Here is a 10,953-nt window from a genome sequence, read left to right on the forward strand (position 1 = left end):
GCTCTGCCCCCCCCCAATGGGGCTGTGGTGCTCCTGGGACCCCAAGATGGACCTAACTGAGGGGATCCTGTTGTCTGTGCCTGCAAGACCTGTCTCGGACTGTGTTCCTGTTGTCTAAATAAACCTCCTGCTTTACTGGCTGGCTGAGAGTCATGGTGAATCGCAGGAGGCCGGGGTGCAGGGCCTTGTGTCCCCCACACTCTGTGACAGTGGTGCCTGGGGAGCAGGGAGCATTGGCATGGCACCGGTCGCCCCAGCAAGTGGGTGAGCTGGTGACATGGGGGGTTGTGGGGGGGCAGTGACTGGGGCTGTCTCCTGTGTGGGTGGGTGCTGTGGGGAGTCGCTGTATCGCACAGGGGGTGGAGAATTGGGGCAGGGGGCAGCCGAGAGGGGCCAGCGTGCGTCTGCCTGGGCCCTGCCCCTTCTGCAGCCAGGCAGCTTTTCCCTGGCCCGTTCAGCCCCTCCGTGCGCACGTCAGGCTGGCTCAGCTCCAGGCTCTGCCCCCGGCCCGCCCCTCCCTGGGGAAAGTGCTGACTCGGCAGCGAAGGCCAGGCCTGGTGGCAGCCGGTGCCCAGCACGGCCATGGCAGCCAGACACGGGCTGGGCAGGGCCTGGGCCGGCTGCAGCCTGCAGGGCCGGAGGCTGGCTCACGCCGGGGCCAGGCGCCAGCTGCAGCGGGAGTACGACGCTGTGGTGATAGGGGGAGGTAATGCCGGGGCTGGGGGCTGCTGCGATTGAACCCTGGGTGCAGGGGCGTCTTTAGGGGGGCACTTCCCCCCCCAGCTGGGCTCCAGCTCCCCATGGGGACGAGCCTGGGTGTGCAGGAGCGCTGGCTCTTTAAGACAGGCGTGCAGAGCTGTGTGTGTGAGAGCCCCAGGCCCGAGCTGTCAATCAGTCAGCAGCTGCTGTGCTGTGCTGTGCTGGCCAGAGCCCCTGGGGCTCCCCACAGCCGCCTGGGCTGGCCCTACCCCAGGCCGAACTTTCGGGGGGGGGGGGGGGGGGGGAATTGCTGGTCCTTGGATCCTGCAGCTCCTTCATCCTCCAGGCTGCCACTTGCAGCCCCCGAGGGGCTCGCAGCCCCTTACCTGCCCGGTGGCCCCTGGCTGAGGTCAGCAGATGGGGTGGCATGGGGCTGCCGGGCCTACCCGGGCCGCCTTGCTACTCGCGTGCCAGGCCAGGACCCTGCAGCGCTGAACGGCAGAAGCTACACGAGGGGGAACGATGCCCAGCAGCAAGCGGGGGGGGGTCTTTTCCGAGCGCCTCCGCTTCTAGGGTCAGCTCCAGTGTTACGAGAGCTGCCCCCGAGCGCCCCTTCGTTCCCTGGGCACACGCATGGGATGTGTGGACCTAGCACCCCCCCAGTTCAACTTTCATCTAGGCCCCCCCCCTTGGCCCATGGCTGCCCCCCCCAAAGGGTTCTGTGGTGGATGAGCTTGTCCTGATGGGGTCACCATAGGCGATTGGTTACAGTGGGTCCTACCCAAAGGGCTGGTGTCACTGGCAGGCAACGTTTGCTCCAGGCTTTGCAGAAGTTTTACAAAGACACATCCAGTGAGTGCTAGTTGTGCTGACTGAGTTCTTCACTATCGTGAACACTTGGGGGGGGAGGGGGTTTCAGCAGCGACTCCCCACCCCCAGCTACCCTGGCACCCTTTCCAGCAGACACTGCCCCTGACAAGGGGCAAATTCTGCCCTTTACCACGGCTGTAAATCAGGAGGAATCGCATGGGTTTCAACCAGTGGGCTGACTTCGGAGTTGTGTAACTGAGGCCAGAATCTAGTCCATCGTATTTCATGTTGAGTTTAATCCCACTGATAGAAGATTTTGAACGCTGTATTTTGACCTCCTTAATCTAAACCTGGGGTTCCTTGACTGGAATTCTGAGTTGCAATAATATTTGTGTTGGAAAACAAACACACAAACAGCCGCTATGAAAAGCGCTTCAGTTGTGGGGTCCTGTGACACAAGCGTTGTGTTAGGTGTGATAAAGTGGTGGTGTGTTGCAGTACCACGAGGTGTACGAGAGTGTGGCTGCAGGGTGTGGTGGTGGGTAGTCACTTGTGTCAGACGTGTAGCCCCTGGAGTCCCAGTTAAAGTTGCTTCCCCCCCCCCCCCCGAATCTGAAATGGTGCTGGGGTGTGGGGCTGGCATCCTACACCAGCCGGGGGAGGGGGGGGCTCACTCTGTGCCCAGTGTGATGGGCAGGGGCTGGTGCAGCCTCTTGCCACAGCTCTGCTCCCTGGCCATTGGGTGAGGTGAGTTAACAGGCCTCAGCCATGCCGGACAACCAGGTGAATGGCAAAGCCGCCGGCATGCAGCCATGGAAACGGGGCAGGGGGCTGCATGGGGGTCCTGCGCATGGGGAGAGGAAGGACGGGGAGGCTGGAGTGGGGGCCTGCTCTCTCCTTGGGGGTCAGTGCTGCCCCTGTGCCTCAGTGGGGTGCGTTTGGTGCTGTGCTGCAGAGAATGGGGGAGGGGGCGCAGTGCTGCTAAGGGGCGGGGGGGCTTTCAATGTGTGTGGGGCGCAGTGCTGGGGGCAGGAGACAGTGCTGCTGGGCGGGCTTGGTGTGGGGGGCACTGTCTCTCCTAGCCCCTACCCCCCATGTTCATGAAGGTCCCCAAGGGTGTTTCCCAGGCCTAGGGCAGTTGCCAGCACTGTCCCAGCCCCGCGCCCCCGGCACCCACGCGGGTGGTGCCGCCTTGCGGGCATGGGGCACTGTGGTGAGAGCGGCACAGACAGCACCAGCCAGCCCTGGCTGCCAGGGAGATGGTGAGTAGCAGCAGGACCCATTGGTGCCCCAGGCCCTGGCTCCTCTCACCCTCTGCCCATCTCTCGTTGCAGGGCACAACGGGCTGGTTGCAGTGAGTATTGAATGCCGAGGCAGCTGCCTCGGGGCCCTATTTCGGGGGCGGGGAGGAAATCCCAAGTGCATGGGGGGAGTCCTATGGTGTGAGGAGAACGCTCCCAAGAGCACTCTGGAGTGCAAGCGTCCTGGGTGGGTTTGTTGGGGGTGGGGCTTTGGGGGTGTCCTGGGGGGGGTTGTTGGGGGGGGTGTCCGGGGGGGGGGGGGGGGGGGGTCCTGGGGGGGGTTGTTGGGGGGCACGAGGGGGCGGGTGACTCTTGTGCTCTCGGCAGGCTGCCTACCTGCAGAAGTCGGGCGTGCGGACAGCCGTGCTGGAGCGGCGTCACCTGCTGGGAGGTGCCGCGGTCACAGAGGAGATTGTCCCAGGTATGCACGGCCCCGCCCAGCGAGATGCCCCGGTGCCCGGGCCGGGCTGGTAGCTGACGCTTCCTTCTCTTTCAGGCTTTAAGTTCTCCAGAGCGTCCTACCTGCTCAGCCTGCTGCGGCCGCGGATCTCCACAGAGCTGGAGCTGCAGGTACTGAGGCCAGTCCGGGGGGGCTCAGCAGGTCCCCGGTGCTGCCTCCTTCCCCCCTGCTGGGAGCCTTGGTGGGTGTGAGGCCCTAGCACTACTGCAGGGCCAGAATCCCCTGGCCAGGCCCAGCTCGCTCCCCCCTCTGAGCCTCGGGGCCCAGTCCTGGAGCCTGCCAGCCCCCAACTCAGAACAGCTCCCCGGGCCTGTCCCCTCTGGGCTGGTGAGGGGGGCCGGAGGGGCCGCGCTGCCTGGCACTGGCTGCGCTCTGTCTTGCAGAGGCATGGTCTGAGGGTGTACACCCGCGACCCCTACTCCTTCACCCCCGTGCTGGAGGATGGACAAGCCTGGCGCTCGCTCCTGCTGGGCCACGACATGGTGGAGACCCAGCGGCAAATCGCTCAGTTCTCCTCCAAGGACGCACAGGTACCGAGGGCAGCAGGAGGGGCTTCAGCGGGGCCAAAGTCCTGCCAATCCCAGTGTGACTGGCCCTACATGGCCCGAATCCCAGGCGTGCAGTGCAGCCATGGGGTCTGGCCTGGGAGTGCTCCCTGCAGCCTCCTGGCCCACTCGCCGAGTCAGAGACAAAGCAAGGCTTTGGATCCTTGCCCTCCCCAGCCTGCCAGCTCATGGGCACGTCCCGGCTCGAACGCTCGGGGCAGGGGGCGCAGGGTGGTCGGTGTCTCTGCACAATGCGTAGCTGCAGCCCGAGGCCAGGTCCGCCCTAGGACATCCTGGCAAAGCGCCTACTGTGGACGCAGCGTGTACCAGCCCCTCCAAGTGGCACAAGCTGTGCCAGGGGAAGTGTGGTTTTCCCAGGCTGGCCGGGTCTACGCTGGGGGCGTTTCCCAATCGCACCTCATCCCCCCGACTGACCTGGCTGTGCCAGCACAAGTGTGTCATGTGAGTGTGACACATTTCGGGTTACCCAGGGGTCCGGGTGCGTTGCTGCCACTTGCCCCCAGCATGAGGGAGCCGTGGCTGTGCCCAGCAGGGGGCGTTCTCCCAAAGCTACCGGCTGCAGGCAACATGCGCGCTCCACTCCCGGCTACCTGAGCCCCGCTCGCTCCCTCCGTGGGCGAATAATTTACACCCCAGCTTGTCACACTGGAGCGCCCAGCCCCTTGTCTGGGCACCCACACTGTGCGCCCCTCCGTTCGCTCAGCTGGGAGCATGAAAACTCCACACACACACCCCCCGCGAGTGCCGAGCTAACCCCCACGCAGACAGTCCTCGGCCGATGGACGAGTTCTTCTGCCAGCCCAGCAATCAGGGCGGCGGATTACCTGTGCCACGGGGACAAAAGAGCAAACTGGATAAATTCATGGTGGTTAAGTCCATTAATGGCTATTAGCCAGGATGGGTAAGGAATGGGGTCCCTAGCCTCTGTGTGTCAGAGGGTGGAGATGGATGGCAGGAGAGAGATCACTTGATCATTACCTGTTAGGTTCACTCCCTCTGGGGCACCTGGCATTGGCCACTGTCGGCAGACAGGACACGGGGCTGGATGGACCTTTGGTCTGACCCAATCTGGCCGTTCTTATGACCCCTCCCGTCAGTGCCGTGGTGTCTTCACTGAAGCGCAGCAGCTCAGCTGTGCCCATGGAGCATTTCCAATGCAGACAAGCCCTTACATGGTCCCAGACTTTCTCTTTCCATAACCTGGGTGGTTCATTAGCTTCAGCTCCGCCCTGAGGTCCCCTCGTCAGAGGCTTTTCTTGGGGTTCTTTGCTTTGTCCATGCTCAGGCCTGCGGCTGGAAACACGGGGCAGGGCTGGGTCGAACGATGCGGCTGGTTCTCGCTGTCGGTTGAGTAGCTGAGACCCACCTGGGCTTTCCCTCCAGCAACTTCCGCATTTCCCACAGCTTTGGGCAGACCTCACCCGAGCCCCCCTTCAGTGGGTCAGACCCAGCTGTCATATACTTGCCTGGGCATGTCTGTGTCACCGAGGCCCTGGCCTGAGTTTGCAGTGAGCCTGAGCCGATTGCTGTTTATAGGGCAGGCTTCGGAGCCAAGGCTCCATTAACATCAGCATTGTGAAATGTCCCTGCTGATCAAAGCACAGCCGGGAGGGATGCAGCCATACGGTGCTATTGAGAGTGGGGTCTCCTTCGGCCGGCTTGCAGGAGCTGGGCATGGGCCAGGGGCTGTCCCCTGCCACCCCTCTGACAAGGGCTGGGTCGCTGAGCATGCAGGAGGCTGTCTTGCCTGGCTCTGACCGTGGAAGTGCTAAGCAGAGAGTGGGGGGCGCATGGCCCACAGGCCCGGCGGCACTGAGCGGAGTGCTGGGTGCGTGCTCAGCGGGGAGTCTGGAGGAGCGCGGCCGGGTAACAGCAGCGTCTCTTCTCAGGGCTGGCGTCCACTGGCTCCTGCCTCTGTCTCCGCTTCAGGCCTATCCAAAGTACGAGGCGTTCCTGAGCCGCTTGGTGTCGGCCCTCGACCCGCTGCTGGACGCCGCACCGGTGGACCCCGCCGCCTGGAGCCAGGGCCCCCTGCTGCAGCGGCTCCGCGCCCTGCGAGGCCTGCAGCCCCTGCTGCGGGCGGGTACGTCTGGGGCAGCGGCACAGGAGGCTCCGGCCGCGGGTCCATGCCCATCCAGTGGGGCACGGTGCTGGCGTTAGAGGGCTCAGCGCTTCCTGTAGGAGCTGCCCCGGGCACCGCCCTGGGGCTGGCAGAGACCTGAGCCTTTCCCCTTGGCTGCTAAACCCCTGGCTCCAATGTGAGTCAAGTACCCACCGTCCCCGGGGCAGACACGGGCCCAGGGCCTCGCACGTACAGAGCCCAGGCTGGGCCCAGCCTCCTGCCGACTGCCTAAGCGGGAAGGGCTCCAGGAGGGTGCGGTGGGGCCCGGGGAGCCGTCCCCTCCCAGGTTGGATGGCGCCACCTCTGACGCCCGTTTCTTTCCCTCAGGCCTGGCGCTGGGGAAGCAGCTGCCGCAGTATTACCAAGTGCTCACGGCCCCAATCACCAGGGTGAGTAACGGCTGTAAACGGGACTGTGCCCGTGGGACGGGAGACGCCCTCCCTGAGGGGGCAAGGGCTGAGCAAACCACGCATGGGGCTGGGCCTGGGAGGGGGATGTGGGGCTGAGCTGTGCTCACAGCTCCATGGGACCCAGGCCCCCTGTGCCGGCCTGGAGGGGACCCGCCTGCCCCCCATGGGACCCTGGCCCCCTGTGCTGGGCTGGGGGGGACCCCGCCTGTCCCCCATGGGACCCCGCCTGCCCCCCATGGGACCCAGGCCCCCTGTGCCGGGCTGGGGGAAGGGACCCGCCTGCCCCCCATAGGACCCAGGCCCTCTGTGCCGGGCTCTCTTCATTAAACACCATTTTCGTTTTTCTCTCTCTCCAGATTTTGGATCTCTGGTTCGAGTCGGAGCCCTTGAAAGCGACCCTGGCTACGGATGCAGTGATCGGCGCCATGGCCAGTCCCCACACGCCCGGCAGCGGGTAGGGTGCGGGGCTGGGGCTGAAGAATTCCCAGCTCCCCAGGGCCCTCCTGTTCCTGTCCCCGACAGCTGCTGCCGGGGTGTCGCGCCCCAGCGCTCGCTTCCCCCCACTCCTGCCCCGAGCTGGTGCCATGTTCCCCCTGGTGCCTGGACAGCGTCCCCCCGGCACGCACCAGGCCCAGAGACCCCCTGCTTGGGCAGGTCGGTGGGGTTTGCCTGGGCTGGCGCTGTCAGGCCTGAATGCCTCGGCGGCCTGGCAGCTGTCTGGGCCCAGCCCTGCAGCCGGGTGGGACGGGCGCTGGGCTCGGGGTCTCCGACTGGGGGGGGTTGGCAGCACGCGGGCATGGGAGGGGCAGGGGCAGCCTTGGTGTAACCTCAGTGTTTGGTTGTGCCCCTGGGGCTCGGGGAGCTTGGGCCCCTCTGCGTGTAGTCGCGCTGCTGGGAGGCCTGGCCTGAGCCCCCGGCTCTCCGGCTGGATCGGCGTTACTCCCAGGGCTTTGCCACGGGGGGTGGGGGTGCCCTGGCCATGCCTGGCACAAAGCTGTTAACCTTTGACCTCTCTCCTAGGTATGTGCTGCTGCACCATGTGATGGGCGAGCTGGAGGGGCGGAAGGGGGCCTGGGGCTACGTGGCAGGCGGCATGGGAGGGGTGTCCCAGGCCATCGCCGGCGCAGCTGCTGCCCACGGGGCAGACATCTTCACCGAGAAGGTGCCCGGCTTCCCGGGGCGGGGGCAGAGAACACAGCTCCCCGGCCCAGAGGGACCACAGCGCCCTGAATCCTCCCCTCCCTCCTCCCCGTTAGCCGCCAGGAAACAGTGACCAGAGACTGTGGTGAGGGGCATAAACCCCACCGGGTAAGGGGGGGCGCTGGGCCAGCCCAGCAGCATCCACACGGGAAAGGGTCACTGGGCGGCCGCACCCTCCCTGCAGCCATGCTCTGCTCAGCGCCCCCAGCACGCTCCAGGCTGATCTCCCGTCTCCCCCCTCGCCAGCCGGTCGCCCGCGTGCTGCTGGGCCTACGCGGGGAGGCGCAGGGGGTCGTCCTGCAGGACGGGACCGAGGTGAAGAGCAAACTGGTTCTGTCCAATGCGTCTGCTCAGCTCACGTTCCTGCAGCTCGTTCCCCCGGTGAGACGCGCCAGGGGGGACGTGCCGGGGGAGATGGGGAGGGGGGAGCCCCGGGGGAGATGGGACGGGGGGGGACACAACGCGCCGGGGGAGATGGGGCTGGGGGGGATACGACGCGCGGGGGGGGCTGGGGGGGGGGGCGCGCCGGGGGAGATGGTCTGGAGGGGAGGAAGGTGCCCCGGCGAGATGCTCCCACGTGTGTGGTTCTTGTACAGCGTCCTGCCCGGGAAATCGCCAGGGAGCCGCGCTACCCAGCGTGTTCTCTGGCAGTGGCAGCACCTGTGTGCAGACAGGCAGGTACAGCCGAGGGAGGGGTCGCGTTCCCCATGGTAACGAGCCCCCTCCCCCCACGATGAGAGCAACACACCCCAGCCCCTATGGGGCAGCCGGAGGAGGCCACTCCCTCTCCACCCCCCTAAGGGGCCTCCCCAGTGCCGGCTTGGGAGCCCCCAAACTTCTAGCAAACACAACACGGTGGTGGAGGCCAAGGCTGGAGCAGCGCAGAGCAGCAGAGGTGGAGCTGGGGGGGAGCAGGGGGGAAGGTGTCTCGGGGCATGAGTTTGCTCCCCTCCCCATCAGTGGGGTCCGTGACTGTTGGGGGCCAGCCCCATGTGGCTGGGCTGCACCCCAAACCATGGCGCTGCTGTGCCCTCCGGGCTCCTGGGCAGCTCCAGCCCTGCCCAGGTGCGGCCCAGCGCTGGCTGCGCTGCCAGCCAGTTCCCAGGCTTGTTTCCAGCCCCTGGTGTCTGAGCCAGGCTCTCCCCACTCCAGGAGCAGGTGCCGGAGGAGTTCCTCCAGCACGTGGCGCAGCTCGACACGCGCTCCCCCGTCACCAAGATCAACGGTAAGTGTCAGTGGGGGACGTCCCACTCCCTGCCCCACCGAGGCCCCCTGGGGCAGTGGGACACTGTTGGGGCCTGTGAGATGCTGCTCCCGTGGGAGGAAGGAGCCGTCATGGGTCTCTGTGAGGCTCCCTGCTGCAGCCTGAGTCCGGAGGGGAAACCGGCCTTTTCCTGCACCACGCCCTCCGTTTCTGCCGTGCTCCCCGTCTCCCTGGGCTCTGCGATCTGCCCTGGCCCCTCGGGGTGTCAGGAGCACGGGAGGCTCCTCTGCCCCTCGGATTCACCCCCTCTCCGACATCCCCAGTGGCTGTGGATCGGCTGCCCAGCTTCCTGGCTGCGCCCAACGCCGGTGCTGGCCGCCCGCTGCCCCATCACCAGTGCTCCATCCACCTGAACTGCGAGGACACGGACCTCCTCCACCGCGCCTTCCAGGAGGCCAGCAGTGGGGAGCCTTCCACCAGGTAGGACTGGAGCTGGCTGGTGGTTGGCAGAGCTGGGGGATGGCAGCGGGGAGATAGCCCAGGGTCTGGTGCCCCTCACTGCTCGGGGCAACGCTACCAGGGCTCTGGGGCAGCTGCCCGCGCTCAGCAGGGTCTCTTGGGAAGGGAAGGACACGGGAGCCACCAGGATTTCTGGAAGGACCGTAGGGGAGGTGCCCACTGGAGAGCTCGAGGCTGGGTGACGTGGAGCTAATCCCGGCTGGAGGAGGCGGGGGGCAGGGGCTGAGGCAGTGGGGGGGTTGCATTGGCAGCATGCCAGGGCGCTGGGCAGGGCTCGGGCTGGATTCCTTCCCGGGCTGCCCGGTCGGAAGGCTTTGACTCTCTCTCGCTCTTCCCAGGCCCATGATCGAGCTGTGCATCCCCTCAGCTCTGGACCCCACGCTGGCCCCCCCGGGCTGCCACGTGGTCTCTCTCTTCACGCAGTACACCCCATACGCGCTGGCTGGCGGGCGGCCGTGGGACGAGCAGGAGCAGAACGCGTACGCAGACAGGGGTAAAGCCAGCGGCTCTCGGCGCTCGTTAGCTTCCCATCCATGGCCCCTTGCCCACTGCTGCTCCCTGTGCGCCCGATCCCAGGGAGGCGTGCAGTGCCCAGCTGCCTCAGTCCTGCCTTCGGAGCAGAGCGGAGAATTCCCCCCATGTAGGGTTCCCAGGAGTCCGGTTTTCGACCGGAACGCCCGGTCAGAAAGGGACCCTGGTGGCTCTGATCGGGCTGTTAAAAGTCCAGTCCGCGGCACAGCGGGGCTAAGGCAGGCTTCCTGCCCAGCTCCACACAGCTCCCGGAAGCAGCAACGTGTCCCTAGGCAGAAGTGCCACCATGGAGGCTCCACGTGCTGCCCCGCCCTGAGCGCCGGCTCCATAGCTCCCATTGGCTGGGAACCATGGCCAATGGGAGCTGCAGGGGCGCGGTGCCTGTGGGCATGGGCAGCATACACTGCACAGAGCCGCCTGACCACCCCTGCACCTAGGGGCCACAGGGACATGCCGGCCACTTCTGGGAGCAGCGCGGAGCCAGGGCAGGCCGGGAGCCTGCCTTAGCCCCACTGCACCGCCTACCCGGAGCCGCCTGAGGTAAGTGCCGCCAGGCTGGAGCCCACACCCCCCACCCCGGCCCCAGCCCTGAGCCCCCTCCTGCAACCCCATACCCCCACCAGAGCCCACACCCCCACCAGAGCCCTCCCACACCCCAACCCCCTGCCCCAGCCTACGCCCCCTCCCGTACCCAAACTCCCTCCCAGAGTCCGGACCCCGCACCCCGAACCCCTCTTTTCTGGCCCCACCCTGGAGCCTACACCCCCCGCTTGAGCCCTCACCCCCTCCCACACCCCCAACCCCCTGCCCATCCCAGTGAAAGTGAGTGAGGGTGGGGGAGGGCGAGGGACAGGGAGGGGGGATGGAGTGAGTGGGGGGGTGGGTCGCAGGGCAGGGGTGTTGGGTTTTGTGCGATTAGAAAGTTGGTACCCGACCGCGGGGGCCATCCAGCCCTGCCCCCCAGTGCCCCGCAGGGAGCTGCAGGCTGGGGGCTGGGCCCTGAGCCCAGCTGGTGACGTTAGACACGCAGGCCAAGCCACGTCTCTCGCTCGCTCGCTCTCTAGTGTTTGACTGGGTCGAGGCCTACGCGCCAGGCTTCAAGGCATCCGTCGTTGGCAGAGACATCCTGAC

The 10,953-nt window shown here is 66.2% G+C and overlaps 1 protein-coding gene across 1 annotated transcript; it reads left to right on the top strand.

Annotated features, from left to right (window-relative positions):
- Positions 1-536: 536 nt before the first annotated feature.
- PYROXD2 (pyridine nucleotide-disulphide oxidoreductase domain 2) lies at positions 537-10,951 on the top strand (the record flags this gene model as incomplete). Its single annotated transcript, XM_026651033.1, has 14 exons — positions 537-706; positions 2,844-2,863; positions 3,138-3,231; positions 3,307-3,380; positions 3,654-3,800; positions 5,766-5,919; positions 6,286-6,347; positions 6,725-6,822; positions 7,389-7,530; positions 7,815-7,949; positions 8,721-8,793; positions 9,096-9,252; positions 9,630-9,784; positions 10,887-10,951. Coding segments are annotated over exons 1-14 (1,500 nt in total), but the record flags the coding sequence as incomplete, so codon positions are not given.
- Between the last annotated feature and the right edge of the window lie 2 nt (positions 10,952-10,953).

The sequence above is a fragment of the Terrapene carolina genome, unplaced genomic scaffold, assembly GCF_002925995.2.
Source record: "Terrapene carolina triunguis isolate 2854851 unplaced genomic scaffold, T_m_triunguis-2.0 Scaffold95, whole genome shotgun sequence".
Classification (NCBI taxonomy): domain Eukaryota; kingdom Metazoa; phylum Chordata; order Testudines; family Emydidae; genus Terrapene; species Terrapene triunguis.